The sequence below is a fragment of the Zingiber officinale genome, chromosome 11B (assembly GCF_018446385.1).
Source record: "Zingiber officinale cultivar Zhangliang chromosome 11B, Zo_v1.1, whole genome shotgun sequence".
NCBI lineage: Eukaryota > Viridiplantae > Streptophyta > Magnoliopsida > Zingiberales > Zingiberaceae > Zingiber > Zingiber officinale.
Window position 1 is genome coordinate 13245770 of NC_056007.1, and position 19837 is coordinate 13265606.

At 33.7% G+C, this 19837-nt stretch overlaps 2 protein-coding genes across 3 annotated transcripts in view; both read left to right on the forward strand.

Moving 5' to 3' along the window:
• LOC122033790 overlaps positions 1-8381 on the forward strand; it is a 28041-nt gene extending 19660 nt beyond the window's left edge. The window contains exons 4-11 of the mRNA XM_042592949.1: positions 1337-1468; positions 5228-5352; positions 6911-7103; positions 7170-7279; positions 7367-7504; positions 7919-7976; positions 8045-8204; positions 8266-8381. Of these exons, the coding sequence (XP_042448883.1) occupies positions 1337-1468; positions 5228-5352; positions 6911-7103; positions 7170-7279; positions 7367-7504; positions 7919-7976; positions 8045-8204; positions 8266-8381 (1032 nt within the window). The remainder of the gene's footprint in view (positions 1-1336; positions 1469-5227; positions 5353-6910; positions 7104-7169; positions 7280-7366; positions 7505-7918; positions 7977-8044; positions 8205-8265) is intronic.
• A 6769-nt stretch (positions 8382-15150) lies between these two features.
• LOC122034941 (serine carboxypeptidase-like 51) lies at positions 15151-19099 on the forward strand. 2 transcript variants are annotated; one of them, XM_042594300.1, is made up of 13 exons: positions 15151-15360; positions 15448-15542; positions 15623-15730; positions 15832-16072; positions 16157-16197; positions 16262-16329; positions 16415-16520; positions 16591-16787; positions 16889-16958; positions 17046-17096; positions 18239-18291; positions 18395-18536; positions 18840-19099. In XM_042594300.1, the coding sequence occupies exons 1-13, from the start codon at positions 15240-15242 to the stop codon at positions 18909-18911; spliced, it is 1365 nt and encodes a 454-aa protein (XP_042450234.1). In that variant the 5' UTR covers positions 15151-15239; the 3' UTR covers positions 18912-19099. The 2 variants fall into 2 exon arrangements, with proteins under 2 accessions (XP_042450234.1, XP_042450233.1); XM_042594299.1 differs by having other exon boundaries at positions 15154-15360; positions 16157-16200.
• Positions 19100-19837: the final 738 nt, after the last annotated feature.

A 19837-nucleotide genomic window follows, 5' to 3' on the forward strand; every position in this document is an offset into this window, starting at 1 on the left:
AATAGTGATTTTAGGTTATAGGATAAGTAAGCATTATGTTTAGTTTCTTTATGCTAGATTTTTGTTTAGTTCTTAATTCCCCTTTGTTTGTCAAACTTATAGTTTGGGCTATTTTATTTCTTGTCAAGTTGTTTTTTCCTTTGTATAAAAAAGGTTTTATGTATCATTCTTTTGAAGGGACAAAGTTCTTGTCTTCTACTTCATTTTTGTGATTAATGAAGCACTACTTAACTTTTTGTTTGCATAGATACTGTAAATCTGCATTGAACCTCAAATTGTTCTTGAATTCAGAGGCAAGTTGAGGGTGTGCTGAACAATCAAACTGTTTAACTAATGAAGAGGAAACCAAACTTGGAAGTAGGAATATCCATATATTAATATGAAAGTTTACTGCATGGAAGTTATTGTTGTAGAAAACAATAGATAAAGAAAAGAAATAACATAAAGTTATTTTGATCATTTTATTACTAAAGTCAATAGGTTTATTTATACAAGTTGTCCAAATAATAATGGAAAAATTAAATAAGGAATACAATCGTAATAATTATAAACATAGTAATATAATAAACTTGGAAATATTATTTTTCCTATTTGATTCATGTCAATCTTGATTGTGATGTCAAATATAATAAATCTTAATTGATTGAAATCAATTAGAGATTATTTTCATTATTATCATTACCCTCGACAAACTCAACGGGAGTGCCTGGACGTTGAGTTTGAGTGCTAACTTTGTAAAACGTTGTCTAGATAATGACTTGGTAAATATATCAGCAATTTGATATTCCGTAAAGATGTAAGAAATCGAAAGTTGTCGAGTCACTAGACACTCGCGAACAAAATGAAAATCAATCTCTACATGCTTGGTATGAGCATGAAAAATAGGATTTGCCACAAGATAAGTTGCTCCAATATTATCACACCAGATTTTAAGCGTAGAAGTTTAGAAAAAGTGTAATTCCGAAAGAAGAGATTGTAGCCAAATAATTTCTGACGTTGCGTTAGCGATAGCTTTATATCCAACTTCAGCACTTGAGCGAGAGACTATAGGTTACTTCTTTGAAAGCCAGGAAATAAGATTTCGCCCAAGAAATATAGCATATCCACTAGTAGAACGTTTATCTTCGGGAGATCCAGCCCAATCTGCATCACTGTAGGCAATCAACTCTCATGAAGACTGACGATATAAATGAAGACCGTGTAGAATAGTTCCATTGGGATATCAAAGAATTCTCTTAATACCTTCCCAATGATGTTCAGTAGGAGCATGCATAAATTGACAGACACGATTCACAGTGAAAACAATATCAGGTCATGTAATTATGACATATTGTAGGACACCAACAATGCTATGATAGATCTGGGGTCGGACATTGAAGAGGAGGATGAAGGTGCAATGAAACCACCCTCGATTATTGGTGAGGAGATAGGACGTGCACCATCCATTTTAGCTCGTTGCAGGAGTCCAGTAATATATTTGCTCTGAGAGAGAAGAGAACCTTCAGAATGTGAGAGAAATTCTATGCCAAGAAAAAACGAGCATTGCCAAGATCCCGAATAGGAAACTCTTGACAGATAAAATGTAGTAAAGTAGTAATATTATTTTGATCAGTACCAGTTATTAATATATCATCCACATAAACCAGAATAAATATTAAAAATTCCACATTACATTTGTAAAATAGGGAAGAGTCTGTTTTTGAGCTAAAAAATTCCTGAATATGAAGCCAGGTAGATAGACGATGAAACCATGCACGAGTTGCTTGTCGAAGACCATATATAGACTTCTGAAGTTGACACACATGTGTTGAAAGTTGCCGGTGGATGAATCCAAGAAGATCATATAAACAGTTTCTTCAAGGTGTCCATGAAGGAAAGCATTTGAAACATCTAATTGGTGTATTGGTCAATTGGAGCTTACAACTATAGATAGTAGCAATCTGATAGTTGTAATTTTAAGACTGGACTAAAAGTATCATTGAAGTCAATACCTGGTTGTTGATTAAAGTCTTTAGCAACAAGGCGAGCTTTGTAACGTTCAATAGAACCATCTGCACGATACTTAATTTGGTAAACTCATTTAGAGCCCACAATATTCATAAATGGGGTACGAGGGACTAAGCTCCATGTTGCATTACGAAGAAGAGTATCAAATTCTATAGCCATCACAGCACGTCAATTTGGATCTTTGACTGCCTGTGTAAAATTAGAAGGTTCAACAAAATTTGAAGAAGCAATAAGAGCACGTGGAAGAGGATAACGAGTGGAAATTGGTTGACATTGTGCATAAATATCGCTTAGAGGAAGCATCCGTCGAGGAATATCATCATCAGAGCTACTCGGAGATGAGTGATTGGACGGATGAGAATCAGAACTAGAGAGTGGATCACCACAAGCCGCCGAGTCTATAGGAACTTGTGGAGATGGAGTAGGACCCAAGATATCATCCCCCCTTGTACTTTCAATATATCCTGATGAATCAATATGTGGAGCGTCTAGTATATTTCTTGGTGATATTAGATAGTTTCCTTGATTATCTGAAGGAGGGTCTAAGGTAGCAACTACAAACAGAAATAGAGATTCATCAAAAGTAATATGTCGAGAAATATATATCCGATCGGTCAAAATATGGAGGCAACGGTACCCATAATGCAAATTACTATAACCAAGGAAAACACATTATAAAGTGTGAGGGTTTAACTTGTGCTTAGAGTAAAGTCGTAGCTAAGGATAACATGCGCAACCAAATATACGAAAGAAGGAGTAATCTGGAAGACAATTATAAAGTCTTTCCAAGAGACACTTATTTTGAAGTAGTGGAGTGGATAAATGATTGATAAGGTAGACTGCAGTTTGGACGATATCATTCCAAAATTTAAGTGGAACTGAGGCATGATTAAGAAGAGCTAAGGCAGTTTCAACCACATGACGATATTTTCTCTTGTCAGATCCATTTTGTTCAGGAGTGTGGGGACAAGAGACTCGATGGATGATGCCAAAGGAAGTAAGATGACGATGAAACGCTTGATACTCTCCACCCCATTAGAATGAAGGGAGAGGATTTTACGATTAAAATAGTGCTCAACTTATTTTTGAAAGCGACAAAAAATATCAAAGAGATCAGACTTTCTTTTCATAGGAAAAATTCAAGTAAACTTGCTGAAATTATCAATAAAAAAACACAATAAAGAAAACCTTGATTAGATAGAATCGGAGCAGGACCCCACACATCAGAGTGAATAATTTCTAAAGAAAAACTAGAAGTGCGAGAAGAAGACACAAAAGGTAATTTATGAGATTTTGCTTTCATGCAAGTTTCACATAAATGAGAAGAGGAGGCTAAAAAAATTGGTAATCATACTGCTTAATGATATTCTGAACAACACGTAGAGACGGATGATCAAGACATGCGTACCAAGAGAATTTATCAGTGTGTTCTCCAACGAACGCATTAGTATAGGTGGTCTGAAGATGATAAAGACCGTCTTTAATATTTCCTCGAAGTAGAATATTTCCTGTTGTGGGATCCTCCACAAGACAATGATGAGGATGAAATTCAAATAACACATTATTATCAAGAACAAACTGATGGACGAAAAGTAATTTTTTAGTAATAGAAGGAACATGAAGAGTATTGCGCATGCGAAAAGTACGACCGCATGAGTGAAAAGATATGTTTCCAATGTGAGTAATTTGCAAACCTGAGCCATTTCCTATTTGTACCATGTCAGGTCCATCATAAGGTAAAGTTTCTATGAGAATATTATATTCCGGTGTAACATGATGAGTTGCTTTAGAATCCGGATGTCATCCTGGGTTCTCAAGAGTCGATGAATGAGATGATCGAACTGTAGAATGCCAAGAAGGTGGTGGTCGATTTGAAGATACATGCTCTCCTTTTGATATAGTTGGTTGTCCCAATGCTACAAGACCACCAGCAAAATTTGAGTCAAATCGTTTAGGACATTGAATACCAATATGTCCAACTCTGAGACAAATTTAACATATTCTCCGACTATAAGACCAATCAAATCTTCTAGAGCAATGAATACCAGTATGACTAGCGATGTAACAAATTTGACATCGATCTAAATCTTGATATCGTTGAGTATCTAACATCGAAAAATAAATAATTAACTCCGACGAAAAGGATGAAAAGTAGCGGAGATGGAACCCCGGGTTGTCAGGAGCAAAGGATATCGGTACCGAAATCAACAGAAAAAAGTATCGGTGTCGAAATTAGCGGTGGCAGGAAGAAGACAGGTTGCTTTCCCGTATTAATGTGGTTATTGTCGACGACTGGCGTCGGCAAAGCTAGCAGCGGTGGAGAAACAACAAATTTCCTGTGTGAGTCACTCCTTGTTGTGGCCGAAAGCAGCCGTCGACGGTGGTGATCGCAGGAAAAAAAAAATAGGAAAGATGGAATACTGCTGGAAGAACAAGGGAAGGAAAATAAAAAGAAACTAAAAGCAGAGAATTAGAAAAGGAAACAGAGAATTAGAAAAAGAAACATGAAAGAGATTTTTTTTTAACAAAAGCAGGGAATAATAAAATAAAAGAAAAGTAAAGAGAGATAAAAGAAAGATGAGAATTAATCAAAAACACAGAAATAACATAAAGGGAAGAGGGATAATTAAGAGAAATTAATTAAGAAAATGAAGAATAGGAGAACGGTAGAGAGAGAAAAAAATAGAAAATAATAGATAGAAGAAAGAAATAACATAAAATTATTTTGATCATCTTATTACTAAAGTGACTTATTTATACAAGTTATCCAAAATAATAATGGAAAGATTAAATAAGACATACAATCGTAATAATTATAAACATAGTAATATAATAGATTTGAAAATATTATTTTTTTCTATTTGATTCATATGTCGATCTCAAATATATTAAATCTTAATTGATTGAAATCAATTAAAGATTATTTTCGTTAATTGTGGCCTAGCTAGCTATTCACTGCCTATGACATTGATTTAATTCATAGCCGTAGTTTGGTTTCTTTAATATGAATTACCACATTGGCCTTTTGAGTCTGATATTTTTATGCCCCTAAACCTACTTTACCTTGAGTATTCTATGTAGCAATATCCTCTCAGCATTTCCTATTGTGTTCTTTGATTCTCTGATATAAATTACTTTTACTTCGAGAATGCGCGTCTACATGAATAATTCATGAGGTTATTCATGTGGCCATCTAATCTAAACATCTCTTATTTCACAGGCATTATTGAGGGGACGATTTTTAAGAAATGGTGCAATGACACATGATGATCAAGAGAGGTTGCCTTCAATTGCAGAAAGAGAATTAGGCCAGTTAAGGCAACATCATCGTGTCTCTGGTCTAAGGTAATGCTATCTATTAGTCAATTCATACTTGACCATATTACAGTGACCAATTTCTGATGCTTTTACTTTATAATGTGTAGTTCTTATGGTTGTAGTTTATTTTATCTATCCTCATAAGTTTGTCTTTTAATTCTAATCATTGTGCCAATGAAAATTAGAACCTTTGGTTGTATTCGACTTTGCAACTTGAGTAGGGTGTTTTGTTCTAATTATATGCTGTTTTGTCACCTCTGAATAATGGAGTATCCATGCTCAGGATGTCAACACCTCTCTGCATATTAAATGAATAGTGAGTGTGGCTAATAACTACCACTTCAGTTGATAAGGTTCTAAGTTAAACACATCTTTCCTATGGTGGCAAAAGATGATTACACTCGCCTCAGTACTCCCGCCAATCTGTCCTAGGTCAACACGGATAAACACATCTTTCCTAGAGTAGCAAGTTAGTTGGCAACAGTGAGGTACTTATTAATCTGTCAACAATTGGGTTGGAAGTGCTTGTGTTTCATGTGATAGAACCTAAAGCTGATTTTTGTCAACCTTGTACAAATAGTAAGCTTAGATTGACTTCTATCAACCTGGTAAAGATAGTCTCTCCCTATCGAATCAAATGGCACCTTGAATACCTGATTGAAATCTTTGACATTGGTCTTGATTAATGTTGCATAGTCGACAATGGTCAATTCAGTCAATTGTCAAGCTTTGTAGTTGTTCTTATTAGTCACTTTGTTGATGTCCTTTCTCCTTTATCCTTTTTCATTCTAATTTTGATGTATGATTGAATGTATAATGGCAATAATGATCAAGAGAGTAAAATGTTTTTTTCTTTCTATTTGGATTAAATTATGCATAACATTTAATTTAGAGTAGATTCTTCCCCTGTTAGATTAAATGAATGGAATGAACTTATGAAAATGTTTGTCTTTTGAACAAGTTTTCACCTGCTCATCACTAGTAGCTAGCTTTACATAGAGTTGTTTGAAATACCAGTAGCTATCACTATTCTGCCATAATATCCATGTAGCTGTTCAAAATATTTAGGAAATGACTTCTTGTTGTATATTCAGTCACCTCCAATGAGAGTAAATATGAGCAGATCAAGGTTGTTTTATTTTGTCTTTCCTCATTCAATTCACTAAATTATTGCATAGCCATGAACTCTGTATAACTTGTGTATCTCTCCTTAGTATTACTTGAGATCATTAGGTTATGAAGCTTCTTTCTCATTATACTGGTGATTCCCTATACATCTTGCTACATGCATTTCATATTCACATATGCTCCGTTAATTTTATATTCTACATTGTTACATGAGGTCCTTTTGTAGATTAATACTTTGTTGAGGCATACATGATGTGGAATGTCATGTTCTTTCTCATAATATCATTGTTTTTGGTATTGAGATATAATGTCTCATGTGAACAGAGAGGGTATTTACTTTCAATTAGAGAATGCCATTCATGATGAAGCAACAAGCCAGCCTGATTCTTCAGTTGATCGAATTTTTGTGATGGATCAATTTCAATTTTCAAGCCAGTAGTGTAACATATTTATTTAGCATCAACACTGAGGTAGAGGCTCAACCTAGTGAGGATGTTAACATTAACCGAACTGTAGAGAGAGAGGAGATACTTGAGTTGGAGAGTAGTCATCGTCATGATACTCATGATATTCATGAAACTCCTGCTGATGTTGCTGAGCAACAAGAAGATACAGGACAAGATAGATTAGGCTGGGAACCAAATATTGTTGTTACTATAGCTGATTGACCTGAATCAACTGGGGAAATTAATGAGGATTTCAATGCAAACTGGCAGGAAAACATGGAACAGGATTGGCCACTGGAAACCGCTGGGCATGATTTTGAAGAAGATAGTCCTCTACTTGAAGTTCATGAAGAATGGCATGAGGATGAACTCCTTAGTAGGTACGGCATATTCTTTTAGCTCCTTGTATTTAACCATCACTGGCTACTGTACTTCCGTTAGTGTTGTGCTGAATTACTTTGTTGCAGGAGGAGTGTTTCTAACCTTCTTCACAGCGGATTTCATGAAAGTTTAGATCAATTAATACAATCCTATCCTATGTTCAACGACAAGGCACAACTCCATTCAACTGGGATATGGGCAGACCACTGCTTACACTTACACCGGTAGAAGATGGGGATGAGAGAAGGGATGGTCCAAATCAAGCTACTAGGAGGTCTAATGTGTTTCCACCACTATTTTTGCCTCCAAGATCACCACTGTGGCACTCTGGGATGCATCTAAACAATTGGGTGAGGCAAAACATGCATTGCTCAGAAATTGTGTGCAACCTTTCTTCTATAGTTACACAATAAGTATAGTCAATATAAACAACCATGAAACTAGTGTTTTGTAACTGTACTTGATTTCCAAATATTATTTATTGTTATCTGCTCTCTTTTTTGTGGTTTGTACTCTGAAATTTGTTGGTTTCATCATTATACCTTCCATTTCAATTGTATCCTTATCTCATGATTTCCATTATTTTTAAATTTTTAGTGGTCATGCGACTTTTTGTCTTGGATTTTTGGTAAATACAGTGTTTTGCCATTTTCCTGGATGGGCATCACTGATGTCATTTTAAGTGTGACGTTAAGGGTATTAGAAATATTGTTATATATCACGTGTTTTAGCATCCAAGCTAAACATAATGGTAATTTGTGCAGGAATGGGATGCTCTCAATGACTTAAAGGCAGAAATGGCTAGGATGCAACAGGGAATGAATAATATGCAAAGAATGGTGGAAGCTTGCATGGAAATGCAAGTGGAGTTGCAACGTGCAGTTAGACAGGAAGTCTCTGCAGCGTTGAATCGGTCTTCTGGAGGTCAGTTTTATTTATTCTAAGTTTTGTCATTGAATTACTGCAAACACTTGTTCTCTTGAAGCCCCTGTGAAGATATTGATATCAAAGTTTAAAGCATTTTGCACCAAGCATTATCCCAAACCTCTTTATTGCATATTTGCAGCTCTAATTCCACTGTATGGTGTTTTGTTTCCATGATGGATTGAAAATCTTTTAGTGTCTGTGGTTAGCAATATATTATTATGTCTCTTATGCATATTATCTATTGAATGAAATGATCAACTCTTACTTTGCATAAACTCATGCTTTACAAGGACTAGATGTAGCCCTCCTAATTTGTTCTCTTCTGTTGATGTTTGAAGCCGAAGTCCTTGACTTATTTAAGTAGTCATCCTCTTTTATTTTATTTGTTGTTCCTTTGGCGTGAAACATGTTTTCTGAAATGAAAACCAATTTGATTTAGAGCTTTTTAAGGGCTTTTTCTTGCTTTATGTCTACGATTGAGCTTAATCCAAGTGGATTACCTTCAGCTACATTCTTTGGTATTTAAAGCTAGCTAATGCAAGTTTGCAAGAATTTTCATTTGTTTTATTTTGATAATAACCCAGGGCATATCTGCATCTTGCTTATGCTAACACCTGAAGCTAAGGTCCCACTCATTTCGTCTCTTAAAAATCTAACGTCAGGCTGTGGCACGATGCAGGCTCCAGTGAGGAAGCATCCGTGGATGGATTCAATTATATTGGAGTCAAGTTAGACAAGGGGCTTGCTGTGTCTGTTGCATAACCATATCGAGTCTCTTCTTTACAGGTTTGAATCCGTTATTCTATAGACAGTTTAAACCTCATTATGCTCACATTTATTTTTCCTCGCACTGAACAGATGTGACCGGCCATATGTGCACATGCTCAAAGTGTGCTCGTGACTTAGTCAAAACTGGAGCTAACTGCCCCTTGTGCCGCGCACCCATTTAGAGGTGGTCAGGGCCTACTCGATTAACTAGTGTAAGAGCTCCCCTGTGATGAAGTGGAGAAAGCCTCTGCTTCCAGAATTTTGTGTTTGGTAAATGTTCTACAATTTTTAATGTTTATATATATGTTCATAGTTCGCTGGGGTTTTTTTTAAAAAGATTTTTTCCCCCTGGTGTTACTTTCGTTTTGTTGTTCTGTGTTGTTCAGCTGTGTTTTAGCTTGTTTATTTATTTATTAAAAATTCATATATCGACACTTTAATAGGAAATAGATAGTTTAATCTTTTATGAGTTCTTCTGGAGATACTACAATTGCTCCATGACGTAACGTAATAGTGGATGTATGACATTTTTAGTATAATTAAGGTTGAAGAGCGTAACAGAGATAGTGGATGCATGATATTTTTAGTATAATTAGGGTTGTAAATAAATTGAGCTGAGCTTTGGGGTGTTCAAATTTATTTGATAAGGTAATCGAGTCAAGCCGAGCTTAAAACGAACCAAGCTCTAGAAATGATTGTTCAAACTTGGCTTGATTTATTTTTTATGAGCTTGAGTTTGTTTGAGCTTGGCTCGAGCTTGGTTCGTTTAGATGCTATCAAACTCTCAAGTCAAAATTATTTGATTGCTTGAAAATTTTACTTGTTTGATTGGTTATTGACTTGAGAATTAAAATTTATTTATTTATTTTATTTTATTATTTATTTAACATATTGAAAAGAATTTTATTAATGAATAAGATTCATAAATATTCTTCACAAACGTTATTCATGAACATTAATTAACTGAATTTATATATGTTCAAGTTTATTTATATAACGAGTTGTTCACGTCTGTTTGTTTAATTAATCTTGTGTATATTGAACGAACATAAATAAACTTTTACCAAGTCGAAGACTAAGTTTGTTCATGAACGCTTGGTTCATTTGCAGTCATAGGTATAATAACCAAGGGTCGTCGATTCCTAGGAATTGATGATCTGCATGGTTTATCTCATTAGGCGTCTTCCGTCTATGTACTTATATTTATCTTTTTCTATATCTGTGGGCCAACACTAGATGTTGTTGTCATAATGGATACTTTTTTTTCCTGAAAATACTACAATTGCTCTATTTCATTGCCCGAAAATAATTTAGCATATCAACTCTCATAAAGTTGTTATCCTGTCGTTTTCTTATTATCTATTCCTTTCATAAATTGACAATCACACCAATAATAAAACTTCTCTTATATGATTGAAGCATTGGATTATATTATATATTATATCATTATTTATATTTAAATATATTTTATTTTATTTTATTTATTATTAATAATTAAGTCTTTTTTAATCTTTATATTTTTCGTTTGATATACATATACTTGTTATAATGTCTGATCTTTCCTTTCATAAACAAAAACAATATTTATTCCTAAATTATTTTAGAACGTAGTTTCTTAAGAAAATCAGAAACTCAAACAATTCTAGAGACCTAGTTACAACGTACAAGCTTGGCATGGAAGGCCGGTCAGGTGAGCTCGAGCTAATTGAGTTAACTTGGAAATGGCAAGTGAGTTAGGCGAGGCGAGTCGAGCGATTAAGTAAACATGACGATATGAGTGAGACATATTAGAAAGATTGACTGGATTAGATAATCCAAGTTGATTAAAGAATTTGAAAAATCATAAGATAGTTCACTTCAGCGAATTAAACAAGTTTAGTAGGTTGGATGGTGTGAATAATCTAATGAATAAGACAATTCAGACAAATCAAGTTAGGCAATTCGACTGAGCAAACTAGGTTAAAGGGGCCAAGGAAGTTGAAGATAAGCAAACAAGTAGTCTAGATTCCTTGGAATATAGTTTGAAATTGTGAACTAGAGAACAAATGCAAAGTGTTCATGGAGTTTAAATTTAGGTTTTTCAGTGTTCATAAAAAACAGCTTAAGGAATATGAATAAATTTTTGTGCAAAGTGTGATATCAATTATTTTTATCTTTTGTTCTTTGTTTAGATTATTCTAATAAAGAAGGTGAAGATTCTACCATGTCTTAAATAAATATTGTATTTTAAATAGCATAATTAGTTTAACTTGTGTAATTATAAAATTTATTCATCATTTTTTATCATTTAAATATATATACTCTCATTTTAATAACTCGAGAATTATCAATATCATGGATATCACATGGAATGAAACACTTTTAGCATTTGGATGATCAATTGCGTGAGTTTTGTACCTTATGGTCACATGGATATCACATATAGTAAGAGTCGGAGAAATAATGATCCCTATAAATGGATCTTCAACGTTCTCATGTGAAGATTGAGGAAAGATAACCAACTCTTACTTTCTCGGTTTATATTGATTGTAAATGCGTTACATAGATGTCTATTTTTTAGTTTGATGGAAAGACTTTTTCTTACGCACACCTAACCCATTGAACAGATCCGCAATTGATCAAGAGGCGTATTTAAGATACACTTGGGGGTGTTTGGTTGATGAGTTTGGGAATGAGGGAATGAAATGATAGTAAAAGATAGTATTTGGTTTGTTGGTTTGGGAATGATAATTTGGAAATGATTTCTAGATTTTTGAGAATCAACAAAATCCATATATAATTAGATGGGTTTTATTTCCATTCCTATTCTCATTCCATCTTATTATCAAATCTATACCCATAGTCATTCTCATCATTTAACCAAACGCCATTGTTTTTCATTTTATCTCTCTCATCAATCATTATGGTGCTGCATTATAAAATCCACCGTCACCACTTGAATGTTGAATTTAAAATAATAACATCACTAGGGTGCTACATAAACCTTAAAACCAGTACCATTGCGGGTGGTATTGTATTTTGAAAATAAACACCATCCTATTTTCGAAGAAGTTAAAGGAGAGTGAGTGGCTCTAGATTTCAAAAACTAGCACTTCGAATGTGTTGTTGGCAGGAGGGGTAAAATAGAAAATAAGTTCATCTTTTGAAAAATCTAAAAGTTTGATGTACCTTTTTAGAATTTTATAATTCTAAATGCACTCTTCCGTCAATTATGATTTTAAGATTTCTCAATCGTACAAATTGTGAGTAATATGTTAGTGTTTGCACAAATTGATGAATTCTACATATTATTCTAAATCTTTGTTGTTTATTCAAGAAGTTTTTAAAGATCAAAAGTAAGGAAAGCTACAAATATTCGAAATATGACTCATCACAACACATAAGCAAATTTAACAGACGTGTTTCCATAAGAAAGGAAAATTTGTTTCCACATTTTCTTAAAAAGAGAAAGAAACCAAATCATGGCACCATATAATGCCATTTCTTCCTACATTAAAATTCCCATCTAAATCAATTCGATATCTATATAAACAAAACCTCTCTTGTAATATGATACCTAATATATATATATTTTTAATGCCCGGTCTTGAAATAATTGTCTAATTGCTCCACTAGTGCATTTCTAGTGTAATATAGTCCATGGACAGGGCGGCTCCACTATGGAGGCGGGATCTTTGGATCATTTTTATGGTCCAAGTCTAAGGATCCTCTTTTTACATGTATTAATAAGGATAAATAGTTTTCATTAGGGGTGAGCAGTTAATTCGTCAAATCGATCAACCCATTTATATTGATCCGAATTGAATTGAAAAAAAAATCCGCTGGATATAGGGTTGAATATAGGGTCTTGATATTGCATTATCTGATCTAATAGGATCGGATAATTTTTTATCCCAATAATCGAACCAACTCGATCCGCGATCACCCTTACTTGTAGCAACTTATCGACAGTAGTTGCTACACGTTATAGTAGTTACTGCCGATAAGCTGCTATACGTTGTAACAGCTACTGACGATTAGCTGTTACAACGTATAATGAATAATGTCTATTATCATTTTAAAATATTTTGTTGTTATTTTATATTTATATTTTATATTTCATTGAATATAGGGTCGGATATTTGATACATAATAACCGTCGGATATAAGATCGGATGTAGGTCTTAATATTATATCATCTGATCTATTAGGATCAGATAATTTCTTACCCTAATAATCGAATATCCATAATCATCCCTAGTGTCCATCTATTTTACAAGTGAAAATTATCTATCTCTATTAATATATATAAAAGGAACATCCTCTCTCCACTATGAGATAAGGGAAAGTTATCCTTTAAATATTTTTATATAAAATAATAAACTACTATAAATAGAGTTATATTAATAGTATCCTTATATTTTAAATAAGTTTTACTAATATATTATTTATAATTATTACTATAACATCATTATGTTTTAAAAATTTTACATATAAATTATAATTAATAAAATATCTTCAAAACTCTACATTAATGTACAGTCGAATACGTGAATTAAAAAAAAAATATTTTTCTTCCTACACTTTATCGATAGTTTTAATTAATTAACTTTCATTATGTTATAATTTTTTATATATATTTGTGATATTTATTTTTTAGTTAGAAGATGATAAATTTGATACAATAGAATGAGAGATTTGACAGAGTTAATATAATAGAGCAAGAGATTAAATTTTAATGAATGTATGTTCTCGAAAAAAAAAAATTCTTCTAATTAATTTGATGATTAATTATAAACGGACCTAGTAATTTATCTTTTTTCATGTAACATAGGGACGTACTATAAGAAAATTCATTAACCCTCAAGAACATTACTGTCTATGAAAGATGGGTAGAGGTATGTTTTTACATGAATCCTGGCTTAAGAGCTATAACGGAGCTCCTTGAGTCAAATAAAAAGAGCTCTCCCTCAGTCGGGGAGCTCCTTTTACAAACTTTAGGAACGGTTCTACTCTTTTTTAAAAAAATTAAAATCATTTTATAATTTATTTTTGTATTTTTTTTAAATAAATAAAATTAATATATATATATATATATATATATATATATATATATATATATATATATATATATATATATATATATATATATATATATATATATATATATATATATATATATATATATAAGTCAATATTCAATGACTAATTTTTAAATTTTTTAAAAAATTTATCTATAAATGCATCTTTAATATTTTATTTATTTATTCATTCTACCCCTTTATACTTTTACTTTCTTATTCCTTTCCAACTATATGTATATTTTCATTCGAGATAAATGGAAATTTCATTATTTCATTTACAAATGTGTTTGCTAGAGAAAACACATCTGCCTAAAATGCTCAAATTCATAAAAAAAATATCCAATATTCTCAATTTTCTTCTCACGCCTATAATACCTTCCAATTTTTTTTAAAATATTTGATAGGTTCCATAATATTTCTAAAATTGATTGATTGATAAAAAAAATTTATATCAAATATCATTAATATGTATATTAAAAGTAATAATTTTTTAAATACAAATCAAAATTTTTAATCCATTAATTTAGTGTAGTAATAGATTTGTTAAAGTTATGTGATCATGAATAGAAACTTTAATTAATTGCTACAATATAATAAACTATCAAAAACTTTTAAAAAAAATTAAAAAGCATTCTATGATTAAAAAAGTTTACTGTTCTCAATACAGTATATTAAATTGATATTTAAAATCATAAATATTATCAAGAGAAATAGATGAGCAAAATAAATTATAACTATAAGATATTTAATTATTTAATGGGTATATATATATCCATTAGAGATCTTATATTCGATAGATATAAAAATATAAAATATAAAATTCAAACTTGATCCATTATCACCCTTAACAAATATAATAATATAAATCACATCTTATATATTCATCTAATTCTCGTTCTCGAACAACAATTTGATACATGAACGTAATTACCGTTCTATCTTCTATCTTCGCATCGAGTCCTTTTGACACGTGTATGATTTGTTTGCGGAAGAGCTGTCAGCGAGTTCGGATGAAGTGATAGAATATCACCGTAATAATAACTTTTATAATTAAGGACATGAATAAAGACGGCCTTTTCGAGGAATTCTCTCTTTCACGACTTGTTGCCTACTTCCAATAAATACTCGCTTTTTGCCTTCCCACATCGAATGACCCTCCCTCTCCATTTTTGTCTCCTCCTCCTCCTCCTCCTCCTCCTCCATGGCTAAATTCCTCCTCCTTTTCGTCCTCCTCTGCGCCGCCGTCCACTTCACGGTCGTCGTCGCCGCATACGGCACCGCCGACGGATCCGAGCAGTGGGGATACGTCCAAGTCCGGCCAAGTAATCGATCTCCCTTCGCCGGTTTTCTATCGGGTTCACGCCTCAATCGCTATTTTTGTTTTTGTTTTTGTTATTGTTTTGATGCAGAGGCGCACTTGTTTTGGTGGCTCTACCGGAGTCCACAGAGGACGGACGCCGGCCCGACGCCATGGCCGACCGTGCTCTGGCTCCAGGGCGGACCTGTAAGTTCACGCTCCTCCTCTTCGGAAGATCGACTTCGAGATCTCCGACTCTGATCTCAAGTTCTGTTTTCCCTCTCCAGGGCGCCTCCGGCGTGGCCATCGGGAACTTCGAAGAAGTCGGGCCGCTGGACGCCAATCTCAAGCCTCGGAAATCGACATGGCTGCAAAAAGCTGACCTCCTTTTTGTGGTGATTCACTCGACTGCTATTCCTGCAGTTTTCTTTAATCAACGTTCGATCGATCTTGATCGTCTTGATGAGAAAGGGGGAAAACAAATTGGATTTGTCAGGACAACCCGGTGGGCACAGGGTTCAGCTACGTGCAGGACGAGAGCCTTTTTGTGAAGACCGACTTGGAGGCCGCCACGGACTTGACGACGCTTCTCAAGAAGCTCTACAACGGCAATGCGACATGGCAGAAGAGCCCGCTCTTCGTTGTGGCAGAGTCTTATGGACGCAAGTTTGCTGTCACTGTTGGTTTAGCCATTTTCAAAGCCATCAAAGCAGGGGAACTGAAGCTTAAGTTTGGAGGTACCTTTTCTTCCCCCTTCCTCCATCCCTTGATTCCTTGTCCTCCTAGCCAAAGAAACAAGTTCAATTTGTGCTTATTGACAGGTGTAGCTTTGGGAGATAGCTGGATTTCACCAGAAGATTATGTGGTAAGCCATCATGATTTCCACTGTATTAGACAGACTGTTCATGCAAATTGTTGCACCGCAGTTCTCTTGGGGGCCTCTCTTGAAGGACGTCTCAAGGCTCGATGAAAAATCTGCAGATGAATCGAACAAGTGATGTTTGCTGTTCTCAATTGCAGAATATTAAACTTAATTCTACCAAACTATTAACTATGGATGATCGTGTTGTTGATTTCAGCATGGCTGAAAAAATTAAGCAGCTGATTGCAAATGGGAAATACAGTGATGCAACAGATGCATGGAGTAGTCTTGAAGGCTATATCATTTCTAAGAGCAATGATGTCGTAAGTAACAAAAGGAACAGTTGTTAAAGATTTTTTTTTTATGACTCGACTTGATTCTGAACGTTTGCAGGACTTTTACAATTTCTTATTGGACTCTGCAAGCGATCCTGTTTCACTGGCTTCAACTAAAGAAGCAGCAAGGAAGTTGGTAATGAAGACGTATACAACATACCTGAGCTCCAAGGCTTCGTCTTCAGATGGTGACATATCAACCCTCATGAACGGCCCAATCAGGAACAAGCTCAAGATAATTCCCAGAAATGTGAGGTATATTTTACATGCTCTTCAATTGACTCAGAAACAATTAGTCCATAGCATCCAGCTTGGAAAAGATTGGTGTAATAAACTGTTTGTTGTCTTAAATGTAGCTGGGGAGAACAGTCTGGTCTCGTCTTTAGTTATCTTTCTAATGACTTCATGAAGCCAAGAATTATTGAGGTAAACCACTAACTGAGCAATAAAATTAGCTACAGAGAAAGTTCATGTTCTGATCATGTTCCGTTTGAATGATCTGTTCTTTTACAGGTTGATGAGCTCCTTTCCCTGGGAGTCAATGTCACTGTTTATAATGGGCAGGTATGAATTCATATCTCACCATATATGAAGGATTCAAAAATCATTTCCGCCACTCATTATAGATTTCCCATATTTTTAGAAAGTCTCCTTGAGATTCTCATATCCAGAAAAACCTTCAACTAATAATAATGAGTAGGGGTCCAAAGAACACTATAAATTGGCTCTTTATTCGAATAAAGAAGAGGACATAAATAAGAATAAGATGCTTCAGGCATGCCAACTGCCAAGTACAAAACCACTTATTTAAGACAAAATAGCTTCCAAAAGATTTGTAAGAGACAGAAAAGTAAAAAGTGGGAGTGAGATCTATTTATTTTTTACCTTCAACAGGCTGAATTGGTTTTCTTCTTTGCTCAGTAGATTTCTCAACATAAATACAACTAATAATGCAAAAGAAGTCAAGAATACTACATAAATACTACTTGCTAAAATAACATTTAGTGGTCTCTTTAAGTTTGATCAATGAGTTATGAAACCAATTAGGTTGGAAACTCTAAGTACGTTGAAACAAAAAAGGACACTAAATGATCTCTTATCCTACCATTGCATGTGTTGTCAGATTGACTCTGTAATGAGGAGAAAGGTGGCAAAGTTGTTGACCAGCAGTACTGGTGAATAATAATGCAAGTGGACCACAAACTAAACTTTGTTCATGGAAACTAGTTGATAGTTTTAGGGTATGAACATGAGCAATAGCCGATTGGCACCTCATATTGAAGACAAAACCTGACCTGTCCTGTATTCTGAACCTAGCCTATTAAAAGTGAATCCAGATTCTCTTCACATGTCAAAGTGTATTGAGGTGATCTTAAGTGAATAAATAATAATAATAATAAATGGCTTAGATGCTTTAGTTTATTCTGTGGTTCTTGGAAAGTGCCTGCCATGTTTAAGCAAGTTTCAGATTATAATTTGCTCCTCAATCTTTGATATGATGTTAGATTGAGCCCTCAAAATTCACATGTAGTCATCATTGTCCCTCTTCATCATAACACAATGTAAATTTGTGAAACATCATTCAAAATTTATAATCTTTCCTTTGATAAACAAAATACATTGTGAAAAACAGAGACTATAGTTGTGCCATAGTATTTATCATTTTTTTATATGAAAATTGTAATATGCTCTGTTTCTGGGCATAGGTTGATCTAATTTGTGCAACCAAGGGCACTGAAGCATGGGTACAAAAGCTGAAGTGAGAAGCATAAAACAACTTTTGAATTTCAGTCTATTATTCTCTTTATTTTCAACATGGAAATATTTCTCTGGTGAGAAATTTCCTACCTTTTTACTTGCAGATGGGATGGTTTAAAGAGTTTCAACAACATAGATCGAACGCCTTTATATTGTTCTTCTAGTGAGGAAGCAGAAGCCACCAAGGGCTTCCTGAAATCTTATAAGAATTTGCACTTCTACTGGATTCTTGGAGCAGGACATTTTGTAAGTACTCTTTCTTTGTTGGTAGTTTTACAGGTAAAATGGCTAAAAGCATTTTTTTTTAAAAAAAAAAAATCTTTCTATTTACTAGATATATGATTTCTCTCTCAGATGCCAAGAAAAAGCATCTGACTTTTCCTTGGAACTTAATGCTAAGTTCAATTCAAGGAGAAGAAACCACTTGTTTATCTCATTGCGATCGCCCATGGCTTGACTACTTTGAATAATTTGCTAACCAAAACATTTTAAAATTCTCTCTGAAATTAATTCAACTAAAATTGGAGTGTATTCCTGTTCTTTATGCAGGTTCCAGTGGACCAACCTTGCATTTCCCTAAAGATGATTGCTGACATTACTAATTCTCCAGCTGCTTCTTAGCATTGATCATAAGTTTCCTGATCAAAGTCGCTCTTTTTATTTTTCATGTCAATTGTTTCGGTGAAAAGGGAAAATAAGAAGAATTGTTCAAAATCAAACAATGATTTGTTTATAGTGATCAACGTGTTTCTAAATCATTGTGGGAGAACTACAATATTCCTGATATATACTGTGTGTTCTTCACCAACTACGTTTATGAAAGACTAGATTCAGGGACGACAACAAACAACAGCATCAATGACAAACAATACTGAATTATATATGAGAAGAATCGATCACAAAACAGAACCAACATTAGGGCTATAAAAATAAATTTAGTGTTCAACTTGGTAAAGCTAATTATTCAATATATACAAGATTAATTGAATAAATAAATTTGAAAAATTCATTAAATTAAATTAATAAGTTTGAACATATACGTGTTGAGCTTATTAATGTTTGTGAATTTCATCAATAATATTCGTGAAGAACGTTCTCGACTAATGTTTGTTAACAACGTTCTTGAATAACGTTCTCAAATAATATTTGTGAACTAAGTTCATAAATAAAACTCTTATCCACGTGCTAAATAAATAAATAAAAATTTGAATTATAAAATCAATCAAATAAGTTTAAAATGTAAAAGTTTTAAACAATTAAACAAATTTAAATTAAGAGTAAGGAAACTAATCCAAATTTGAACAATAATTTCAACGGCTTGATTCACTTAGTACTGTTTGGGAGGGGATGAGGGAAGGGTAAAGAAGAGGAGGAGAAACTTGAAACCTTATTTGGGAGGAAATGAGCTACGGAAAGGAAGGTAAGGAAGGGTAAAGCTTTAATCTTCCTTACCTATGAAACGAAAGAATTTCTTACCCTCCCATTTGGGGTGTAAGGAAGGGTAAGGAAAATTTAAAAAAATTATGTTCCAATTTTATACATGTTTT